General features: G+C 43.7%; 1 protein-coding gene across 2 annotated transcripts in view; it reads right to left on the bottom strand.

Moving 5' to 3' along the window:
- GLG1 (golgi glycoprotein 1) overlaps positions 1 to 12,204 on the bottom strand; it is a 187,663-nt gene that overhangs the window by 88,173 nt on the left and 87,286 nt on the right. Inside the window, exons 2-3 of one of the 2 annotated variants that reach the window (XM_077831194.1) lie at positions 7,937 to 7,969; positions 125 to 211 (exon numbers count right to left, since the gene is read on the bottom strand). In XM_077831194.1, the coding sequence (XP_077687320.1) occupies positions 125 to 211; positions 7,937 to 7,969 (120 nt within the window). Of the gene's footprint in view, positions 1 to 124; positions 212 to 3,244; positions 3,338 to 7,936; positions 7,970 to 12,204 lie in introns of those variants that run through there. The other variant, XM_077831196.1, reaches the window with a different exon arrangement.

Genomic DNA, 12,204 nt, shown 5'->3' with positions numbered 1-12,204 from the left:
AATCTAGAAAAGCTCTAAGGGTTCTTTAGATAGATTTGAAGTGTTTTTGCTTTGGTGGCAGAGGGGTAAGAAGAACGCACAAATATAACAAACAGATGAAGCAATCCCCTTTCTTCACCCTCACCTCTGCTATGGTGGACTTACAGACCTCTCTGGCCACGGATTCAAACTTCAGGTCTGTAGTCAGGTTCAACTTGTAGTTCCACAACAGCTAAATAAAAGAGAATGCATTATTTTGTATAGAAAGGGTTGGAAGTTTTGCACCTAGGGATGATAAAAACAGATTTTTTTTGGCTTCAGACTAAAACAGAAACTGAGGCAATCTAATCTCCTTCACATACAGTTACTGTGGTTCATTATGCATGAGCTTCATTCTTCGGTCATATCTAAAACTATGCAGAAAAGGCCCATCAATTAAATTTATCACACCATTAAATAGTCATCTATCTACCGTCCCACATTTTAAGCAAATTATTCCCAAAGCCAAAATTTCTACATATAATCATTAACCAAGTCATTAAAAGGAAAGGTACCATTGAATCTATTTTCTGAATCACACGATCTTTGTTTATAAGACAATGAAGACTTCCTAAGTTAACACCCGTTGAGCTTTTAGCAAAGTAATGCATTCAATTCGCTAATCTTTCCGTATAAATTGTATGGCTTAGTTGTGCAATATAGTATTCTCTATGCAGACACAGTGATGCCCTCAGCATGAACTGGATTATGCCAGAAACGTTCTAACTCCAGCCTGGCTGGAAAGAGATTCCAGTCAGCTGCTCATTCACTTCCCTCTTCAGAAGGCTATTAAAAAGATAACATCTAGGACAAATTGTGTTGTGATGGCACTCCATGAAAACTTAGCGGTTCTCTCTTCAAAAGGCTAATGGCATTTCGGCAGTACAACAGAGCTAGTTAACATCCAAACTCCTGCATGAGGAGGGTCACTGCCCCTCCTAGGAGACAGTCCGGGATTAGTTGATTAAATACGATCTAATTGTTTATACTGATCCAAAATGAATTTCAGTTTTAGCACATTGTGCTCTCCATAAACATGGCTGTTCCAGCTGCCCTCTGGCACCTCAGCAGTAGATCAATTTAAAAGGAAGAAATATAAGACAAGGTAACAAGAATTCAATAAATTTGGCAACAGGCCAGAGCTAGCCTGGCCTCATATCCCAGTTGCCACTACTAGCTTATTCTATTGCACTTCTCTCCAGAAGCATAGGAGTTTAAGCCACAAAATGTTTATTTCAAACAAGTATTTTGTACTTGTGCCAAATAATCTATTAAGGGGTCAAGCCAATATTGTGTCAGACTTGTATTATACATCAACACTTAATAAAACAAAACCAAAAAACTAAAAAAATAATTAAGCAGCAGATGTGCTGTCATCTAAGTAGGACAACTCTGTTTAAAGTCTTCAGAAGGCAGAGGCAGCAGCATACGAAGCATTACAGATGACACAGGAACAACAGTCCTATGCATTTCTTCCCTCAACTTCAGTACTTGAAAGATCAGACATGGAGATGATGACAAGTCCTCAGGGTATTTTGGAAAAGGTGGGAGACTTGTGCTTAGGTCTTTCGGAAAAATATGAAAAAGCCAAAGGAGCCAACTGTAACGTTGCACCCCATAATGCTTTATGGAAATATGCTTACGAATGTAAATATGACATGACTGGAATATGTTTTATGCTACATATGCCATGTAACATATCTCTGCAAAGATTATGATCTACTGAATACATTCCTCCTATTTGTATGCATGTATCATTTTTGTATTCAAAGTTATGAGTATTGGTTATGTACTTGTTTAATTTTAAATAGCCTCAGTGAGGCAGTTGGTCAGCTTACTGAGAAAAGACTATTCTCAGTAAGTGCCCAATCAAGAAACACTTAAGCCAACAATGAACTTGGAAATGCCAATCCACATCTGAGCTTTCCAAGGAACATGGCTTGGCTGGTAAGGAACTCAGTCATGCATGGACATCTGACTTGCCCAAGTGACTCCCAAACTCCATTTTGTAGCTGGATTCTACATTGGGGGAGAGAGAGGTGTCCACCCACAAGAGAAAGTCTATTTAAATCCCTGGGAGACCCCTCCATTTTGTCTTCAGCTTGCTCAAGAGACAGCCTCTTCACCCCAAAGATACCTGAAAGAAACTGGAACAAAGGACAGTAACTATGGGGGTGTGAGTGATTGCTGGACCCAGACCAGAAGGCGGCTAGTCTGTAAACGAGGCTTATTGGAACATCTCTGAGGGTGAGATTTTATCTGTATTCAGCTTCTTACTGTATTAGGTTTAGACTTACATGTTTTATTGTATTTTGCTTGGTAATTCACTTTCTTCTGTCTGCTATCACTTGGAACCACTTAAATCCTACTTTTTGTATTTAATAAAATCACATTTTACTTATTAATTAACCCAGCGTATGTATTAATACTTTGGAGGGTGGGGGGGCACTGTGCATCTCTCTCTATCAGTGTTATAGAGGATGAACAATTTATGAAACGGATTTATTTGGGGTTTGGACCCCACTGGGAGTTGGGCATCTGAGTGTTAAACATAGGAACACTTCTTAAGCTGCTTTCAGTTAAGCCTGCAGTTTGTGGGATGTGGCTCACACCTGGGTCTGTGTTTGTAGCCGGCAAGTGTGTCTGGCACAACCAGGCAGGGTTCTGGAGTCCCAAGCTGGCGGGGGAGGCAGGGACAGAAGTAGACTTGGCACATCAGTTGGCAGCCCCAATGGGGTTTCTTTGATCCAACCCATCACACCGCCATCATCTGACACTAATGCATGGGAGAAGCCCAAAGATGGGTGGTGGGAAGGACTTTAGACACATCTCCACCATGAACTGTGAAGTTAACATTAGAGGTGGAAAGAATGTACTGATACTGGAATAATAGACTTAACAGGAGACTCCCAAAAAGACTTTCCCTCAGATGGAAGCTCACAGGTCTGAGTCCCTATAAACTGGATCAAATGCTTTTGAGTGAGAATGCAACCAAAGACTGCAGACTAAGGAAATGGAGGATTGCCCACAGACATGAAGTTTGGATAAAGCCTTAACTTCCCTGGTAGGAGCCAAGGCATAACTCTGATTTGAGGGACTCTCCGGACAGAGCAGGGGGAGAGAGAACACTATCAATTATCAGAAACAAAACACATTTGATATTCAATCCCACATCCTCTGCACGCAGGGATACTTTTATGCATGACCCCTTTGGTATTTTTATCACCTGCTCTATGCAGAGGGCCGCGATGAGGGGGCCTCTTGGCACCATGTCCTCTTTTCATCACCAGTCATAATAGAATGGCTATGGGCTGTTGATCCAGACTGGGCTGTTGGAAGTGTTTTAGTTCTGACATACTAGGAGCTGGTTCCTTTTTATTTCTTTATGGTGGGGGTAGAGGATGGGGAATTTGAAGTTGTTGGACCTGAAGCCTTGGTCGTAGCAGCAAGAGCCTGGGCTTTCCACAGCCTATTACATCAGGAAGAAAAAGTGCAAGCTGGAAGACTGTGGGGCAGTTGTCTGGCCTGTGCTGGCAGGGGGGCAGACTAGATGGTCAGCCTGGTCCCTTCTGGCCGTGGAATCTATGAACCTATAAGATCACGACAGGCCTGACGGATGAAGTCAACAAATACCAAGCAGGCCCTTGGAGAATGCCCCTACCATTTCAGGCAGCAAGTACTGGTCCATCATTTTGTTCTTAAAGGATATTTAAAACTCATCCACATCTGGATCTGCTTTGTTAAGAGCTCAGAAATACACTGCACAATTCTAGCCAAGACACTCAGTACTGTATAAAAACTAATCTAATTATTTTATTTAAGAATGAACACTAAACTAGCAAAGTTACCAAATTTTATTAAACTACGAAGTAAATTCAAATGTCAGCTTGGCGATTTGGAATTTTGATAATGATAAGCTGGTCATTGATAAACAAGGTAATCAGAGGAAAACCTGTCCTAGACCCAGCAGCATCTTCCAAGCTCTCTCCAAACACTATACCTTCCCATAGCTTTAGAAACAATAAACCAAACTGATTTGTGTTATTTTTCAAGCTGCCACAGCAGTTTCCATGTGAGTGGCTAAGATTTTTAGTGAATGAAGATAACTGTGTAAGACACATTTTTCTAAGGCTAAGAGCATTAAGTGCAAGAGTACAGTACTCTTCAGAATATTCCTGTGACACAGTGAACCTCGGGTGTCAACTGGCTGATGGCACAATGAGTGCAAAGGGGCACATGGAATCCTTCAGCTAGCAGGCAATGTGACAGCATGCGTCTCATGAAAGAAGGGCCACAGCCACTCTGGCTGTAAAGCCTGGCAAGGATTTGGGGTGAACAATACTCTACAAGACATGAATACCTTGTTAATTAAGTTGACGCTCTAGAATGCATGTTATATTATTTTATATGTAACCATTTCCAAATCTTCTACTTGCTACTTCTTGAATCGCTATGCTTTGCTAAATAACCACCACAACACCCTGCCAAACATACCTTGAAGCTTTGTTGTTTTCAATACAAACAAATCTAAGTGCTATGTGTTAAGTAGAGTAGTGATCAGAGGAGGAACTGGTAAGATGGGGATGTACTGTGTCTTTGGAAGCAGCAACTCTGTGAATACTGCGAGCTCAGTGGACAAAGGACCAGAGAGCAATACAGAAGTACACAGACAATCCAGGGAGTGTTGGGGACAACTTCCTGGTACAAGTGCTGGAAGAGCCGACTAGGGGCCGTGCTCTTCTTGATCTGCTGCTTACAAACAGGGAAAAATTGGTAGAGGAAGTAGAAGTCGGTGGCAACTGAGGCAGCAGTGACTATGAGATGGTTGAGTTCAGGATCCTAAAAAAAGGAAGAAAGGAAAGTAGCAAAATACAGACCCCGGACTTCAGAAAAGCAGACAGACTCCCTTAGGGAACTGATGAGCAGGATCCCCCGGGGGGCTAATATGAGGGAGCAAGGAGTCCAGGAGACCTGGCTGTACTTTAAAGAAGCCCTATTGAGGGCACAGGAACAAACCATCCCAAAGTGCAGAAAAGAATAGCAAATATGGCAGGCGACCAGCTTGGCTTAACGGTGAAATCTTTGGTGAGGTTAAACTCAAAAAAGGAAGCTTACAAGAAGTGGAAAAGTTGGACAGATGACTAGGGAGGAGTATACAAATATTGCGAGAGCATGCAGGGGTGTAATCAGGAAGACCAAGTCACAACTGGAGCTGCAGCTAGCAAGGGATGTGAAGGGTAACAAGAAGGGTTTCTACAGGTATGTTGGCAACAAGAAGGTGGTCAGGGAAAGCGTGGGACCCTTACTGAATGGGGGAGGCAACGTAGTGAAAGATGACATGGAAAAAGCTGAGGTACACAATGCTTTTTTTGCCTCCGTCTTCACAGACAAGGGCAGCTCCCAGACTGCTGCACTGGGCAACACAGCACGGGGAGGAGGTGACCAGCCCTCAGTAGTGAAGAACAGGTTAAGGACTATTTAGAAAAGCTGGACATGCACAAGTCCATGGATCCAGATCTAATGCATCCAAAGGTGCTGAGGGAGTTGGCTGATGTGACTGCAGATCCACTGGCCATTATCTCTAAAAATTCGTGGCCATCGGGAGAGGTCCCGGATGATTAGAAAAAGGCAACTATAGTGCCCATATTTTAAAAAGTGAAAAAAGAGAACCCGGGGAACTACAGACCAGCCAGCCTCTCTTCAGTCCTCAGCAAAATCATGGAGCAGGTCCTCAGGAAATCCATTTTGAAATACTTGGAGGAGAGGAAGGTGATTAGGAACAGTCAATATGGATTCACCAAGGGCAAGTCATGTCTGACCACCCTGACTGCCTTCTATGATGAGATAACCGGCTCTGTGGATATGGGGAAAGTGGTGGATGTGATCTATCTTGACTTTAGCAAAGCTTTTGATACGGTCTCCCACAGAATTCTTGCCAGCAAGTTAAAAAAGTATGGGCTATAAGGTAGACAGAAAGTTGGCTAAATTATCAGGCTCAATGGATAGTGATCAATGGCTTGATTCTAGTTGGCAGCCAGTATCAAGCGGGGTGCCCCAGGGGTCGGTCCTGGGGCCGGTTTTGTTCAACATCTTTATCAATCATCTGGATGATGGGATTAATTGCACCCTCAGCACATTCACAGATCACATTAAGCTGGGGGGAGAGGTAGATATGATGGAGGGTAGGGAGAAGGTCCAGAGTGACCTAGACGAATTGGAGGATTGGGCCAAAAGAAATCTGATGAGGTTCAACAAGGACAAGTGCAGAGTCCTGCACTTAGGAAGGAAGAATCCCATGCACCACTACAGACTAGGGACTGACTGGCTAAGCAGCAGTTCTGCAGAAAAGGACCTGGGGATTACAGTGGACAAGAAGCTGGATATGAGTCAACAGAGCACCCTTGTTGCCAAGAAGGGCGACGGCATATTGTGCTGTATTAGTAGGAGCATTGCCAGCAGATCAAGGGAAGTGATTATCCCCCTCTATTTCGCACTGGTGAGGCCACACCTGGAGTACTGCATCCAGTTTTGGTTCCCCCACTACTAAAGGGATGTGGACAAATTGGAAAGAATCCAGTGGAGGGCAATGATGATAATTAGGGGGCTGGGGCACATGACTTACGAGGAGAGGCTGAGGGAACTGGGATTATTTAGTCTGTAGAAGACAACAATGAGGGGGGGATTTGATAGCAGCCTTCAACTACCTGAATGGGGCTTCCAAAGAGGATGGAGCTAGACTGTTCTCAGTGGTAGCAGAAGACAGAACAAGAAGAAATGTTCTCAAGTTGCAATGGGGGAGGTGTAGGTTGGATATTAGGAAACACTACTTCACTAGGAGGGTGGTGAAGCACTGGAATGAGTTACCTAGGGAGGCGGTGAGATCTCCATCCTTAGAGGTTTTAAGGCCTGGCTTGACAAAACCCTGCTGGGATGATTTAGTTGGGGATTGGTCCTGCTTTGAGCAGGGGGTTGGACTTGATGACCTCCTGAGGTCTCTTCCAATCCTAATATTCTATGATTCTATGACACTCCTGGGAGACTCTCGGACAGCTCAAGAGTTGGAGTGTGCCTGTCGCTAACTTGCAGAGTGACAGCGGGGCCTTTATTGCCTGTGAACAGTGGAGTTGGAAACCGATCCGCGGCAGGCATAGACAAGGCTTCCTCATGTTAAAGGTAGAGGTGCCCACAGCCCTGGGAACTGTCACAATTACCTTCTGAGCTAATTTGGCAACTCTGTGCTCTTTGTCAAGACAAATATGTCAATGTCTTTGGTTTCTTTCTACCTTTTATGGTTCGTGAAAATCTCCATGATCCAGCTTACACAGAGGGGACCTGTTGTTGAATACACCACACAATTTAAATCAGGGATTTTCAGTCTTTACCCAACTGAGGGCCATCCTAGCATTCCCAGGAGTTTAAGGGCCACACTTATGCATAGGACGGAAAAGATTTTAACTACCTACACCTTTAACAAAGGTGTGGTTCATAGACTACAGCTCTCAGCATGCAATACTCCATTTTGAGCCAAAGAACTCACCTCCAGAGAGGACTGAACATTGCATACTGAGACGTGCAACCTCCATGAAAGAGGAGGTCACATTGAGAACTCTGGAAATTTTGGACACTCCTAGCTTAACCCAAGTGATCCACAGCTGAAGACTTAGAGTTAAGCATTCAGCACCTTCCTACTGCAAATCTGAATTTAGAAAGCCTAAATGAGATGGTGTGTAGTGGTAAAGAAACTGGCTCCATGTTCCCTTGCTGGGAGTCAGCCCAGGAACTCATATTGGCACAGAAAACATCACAGCTTGTGGAAAGTGTTGTTTTCTGTCTCTGAAAATAGCCAGGGGTTGCTGCAGGAAATAAGTTTCAAATGCTACAGCTAGCTAGAGAGCAAAGAAAATCAACTGATACTTACATGGTTGCAGTCTGAAGAGATTTCATTGTCCGGCTGAAAGAAGAAAGAAAGAAAGGAGCTTTAGTCCAGATCTAATGTGAACTGGTTAACATATGCTAAAGCATGAGGATGTTAAATCTTCAAAATACCGCAAAAACATTAAGAATACAAATTTGCATTTTCAAAACATTTCCCAGCTTTGTGATAACCTGAAGATTGGACAGTCAGCTTTGTTAAAGGATATAAGAGCCAGTTCACAACTTTCTCATATTGCAGCTCGTGTGTTCCAAATTGAAATATTAAAACATGGAAATGTCAAATTTACAGTATTTTAAAGTTACATCTGCTTCTAACCACTAAAGTCTGATTTACAGGTTAAGTTTCCCCCTCTCTAGTCTCATCTTAATTATTCAGCAATGGCTGGAACCAAAATAGATCAGTTTTAGACTGAACTAATTGAAAAGCAAGAGCCAGAATACCCTCAATTAAACCTGCCATCAAATCTTTTAGACAAGGACAGAGTTTCTTCACAGAAGGATGGAGGCTAGCACTGTAATTTCCCTAAGGTGGGCAGGGCTGATCTAATGTGTCTGGTAAGCAAAAGAATTTGCAAAGACGAGAGAGCAAACTCAGAAATCATCTCAGTTGCTTTAGTTATTTGTTTTTATGACTGTACCAAATGATCTTCAATCTCACCAGTTTAGGTTCAAATCTGCATAGGATTAGGGCTCAGTTCCTGTGTGACATTATACCTACAGGTGCTGTAAGGTCTGGACACTCACCTGAGAGATTTAGACAACTTTTTATTAAAAATACTCATCACTTAAAAAATTAAAATTTGGCTTTCCTAATACTTTGTGGTCAGTCTTCTGCTGTGTTAAACAGAATCATGCTTTCACTGGGAAAGACAGGATGGGTCAAGTGGTCTTAGGTGCCACATTATTTACAGTAACATTCTCCTGTAGAAATGTGGGTTGAGGTCCAATTCTGGGCTGCTTGTCCCAATTCTTGAGAGGGGTGAACTAGAAAAATCTAATACATCTTTTCCATCTCTAACTTACAGGATTCTTGTCTCTCTCACCAACAAAAGTTGGTCCAATAAAAGATAATTACCTCACACACCTCGTCTCTCTTTTAAGGATTCTGCAAGTTTTACCATGAGACCTACCTTAAACGTGTGCTACTGCTTTTGCTGGAATGTCAAAAGCAAAGCCAGAACTTAATCAAATGTTAAGATTTGTTTACTATAAATGCTGTCAACCCTTTCAAGAAAGAATAGTCTACCAATGACCTGGAAAGCTAATCAGGAACCCAAGCAGCAACCACTCGCGAACACCAATTCCCCCACCCATACATAGTAGTTCTCATTATAACCTTGCTATGTAGCTTCTGATTTCCAATCCATTCGATTCCCAGAGGTCATCTACCAGCAGTGATTGTGTTTAAAAGATATTATTTTCATTGTGTAGGAATATTTAACTATATGCAACCTGACTGAAAGAGCACAACTGCTCCTAAGTGCCCCCAGGCACATTCAAGGCCAATTCACTCATAAGTGGCAATAGCTTAATCTAGGGAAGGTTGTGATGAGCTATAAACCAGGGTTTGAAGGATTCACACACTAATGGTAAGGGGGAAAACATGATGAGTGTGGGGGACTCAGTCATCACTTTCTGCAGAATTTAAATATCAACTAGAAATCTAGTCTTTTAAAAACATGAGTTACTGGTGGGATGAGGTAGCGTCTGATCCCAAATCTCCCTGCCAATTTGTTTACAGTCGCATTTCCCTACCTTCATAAAGGTTCTTCTCTCCCTATTGCTACGTGAGAGATCCATATGGACAGGTAAAATACATAAAGTGATACACTCAAAGCAAGCATACAAAAGGAAAACAACTCTCTAATTTTTATATAGTCTTAGGTATCGTAACAGTAAAAGAATTAGCCCTTATGGCTACAAAACAAGCCTTCTAAATGTGACCAATGGCAGTGCTGCCTTCCGAAGTCTGAAGAGAGATCACTTCAGAGGCTCTACATCTACACATGGCTTCCTAAGCAGCAGCCCAGCGAAATAAAAGACTGATTAGTTTCACTACTACACACAGTGCCCTGCATGGATACAAAATTTGTATCTGCATCTGGTCAAAAACAGTCTGTGGATATAAAGCGGATACCCATGGATTTACGGGGCTCTACCTACAGAGAACACTATGGGCAGCAAGCAGCAGCAAGAGAGTCGATCACAACAGTTTCATGATGTTATTTATGAAAGCTCTGAGCGACAGCAGAGGCAGGCATTGGGGCTAACCACATAGAAACTACCCAAACGACTGTGGTTCTGAGATCCCTGGATGAAAAAGGAATAGAGTAGTGAAGACACAGACCATGTGCAGAAATCAAGAAGCTCTAGGGAAAGTAGAAGGGACAGAAAGGAGGAACTTTTAAGTAAAGAGAGAGGGGTGGAGACACAGATTATTCTGACACCGCCTAACCAGACTATTAAAAATATTGAACATTCAATCAAAATTAAGGGGTAGCACCTGGTAGGATTTCAACTTCTTAGCAGCTTTAAAGAGCACGGATGGCTGCCTTTTTTCAAATTTATCTAAACATTTCTCCATAGGCCCCTTCGCACTCAGCAACACTTGGTAGCATATGTGATTTCTAGAATAAGGTACTATCCTGATTCTAATTAAAGAAAAGCAATAACTCAGACTGAATACCACCCATAGTAGACAGACACAAAATAAAGTAAATGTTTTGCTTCCATGCTGCATTACAAATAATAAAACCCATGCTGAACTAGATTCATAGATTCTAAGGTCATAAGAAACGAATGTGATCATGTAATCAATTCCTGCTTAACAGGCCACAGAACTTCCCCCAAATAAGCCTGTGTTTGAACTAAAGCATATTTTTTAGAAGAATACCCAGTCTTGATTCAAAAAACAGAACTAAGGAGTCACGGCTCTAATTTCAGATTTAGGACTTAGTGTCACCATGCTGCCTCCCAGCAAAGCCTGTTCAACTAAATTCTGTACTTATTACTCTTGAGGGAATTCTGTGCCAAAAAATTAAAAATTCTGAGCACAATATTTTAAAATTCTACAAATTTTATTTGTCAATAAACAAACATGGAGGCTCCAGAATGGCAATAGGGAGCACAAGCTACTGGCTGCATGGAGGTGAGAGATCACCCAGCAGCTCTTCCCCATCCCCATCCAACACGGACTGGGCAATGAGGCTGCACCTGCCCCTGACCCAGCGCAAGGGCCGGGCCTACCCCAGAAAGACCCCGGGGCACTGCCCCCCCACACCAGGTGCTGGCAGGCAGGCTCAGCCCAGCAGGATTCAAGTGTGGAAGGGCTTAATGTGGGTGTGATCCAGGTGTAGGGTGAGAGGGTCCTGGGTGGGGCAAGCTGAGTGCGAGTGGCTCAGTGGGATGTCCGGGTGATCTGGATGCCCAGGGGCTTGTTGGGGGTGCTGGGTGGGGGTCCAGGTGATTGTGACTCGGGGGAGGGGGGATTTGACTGCAGGGGCTCAGCAGGGGGCGGTTTGGGTACAGGGGTGGGGGTCTGGGTGCAGTTGGCATTCAGTGGGGTGGCAGTCTGAGTGCAGGGGACTCATCAGTGTGGTCCAGGTGCACCTACCTCATCTGAGTGGGTGGGTTTGGGTGTGAGGGGTTCTGGGTGCAGCTGCCTGGTGTGGGTTCAGATGCATAGGGGTTAGGTGGACAGGGTAGCAGGAAGCTGTGGGGGGTGCGCGTGTGGAGCTTCCTGCAGCCAGGGAGGTTTCTGGGGGTGGTTCTGACCTGGACCAGGCCACTCCTTCCAGAGGAAGAGGAAGTCCTGTCTTCCTCCACCTCCAGCCAAGATGGAACTAGCAGCTGAGCCCAGCACAGGGTAGAAGCCACCAGCCAAAGCATCCCCAGCCCCCTCATCCCCTGCCATGGTGATTTACCTCTACGCTGGCTGCTCTGGGCACCCAAAACGACTGCTGTGGAGGGGGATGATTGCTCTTGTGGCTTCCCTTTTCTTCCCTGTCAGAAAGTAATTTTTCTGCAGGGAAGCAAAGAAATCTGCAGGGACCTGAATTCTCCGCACAAGTAGTGGCGCAGAATTCCTTCAGGAGTAATCTATATCATGAACTATCAAATGCCATGCAATTTCTTCTACAGACAGATCATGAATAGTTTGTTCTATGGTACACAGGCTTGGTTAGGTGTACTGCTACCCCACAATTTGCAAGATACACAGAGCCCTCCCTAAGACATATATACAAAATAAAG

The sequence above is a fragment of the Eretmochelys imbricata genome, chromosome 12 (assembly GCF_965152235.1).
Source record: "Eretmochelys imbricata isolate rEreImb1 chromosome 12, rEreImb1.hap1, whole genome shotgun sequence".
Lineage (NCBI taxonomy): Eukaryota > Metazoa > Chordata > Testudines > Cheloniidae > Eretmochelys > Eretmochelys imbricata.
Note: the sequence above shows the minus strand (reverse complement) of the source record. Positions and strands in the feature narration are given on the sequence as shown.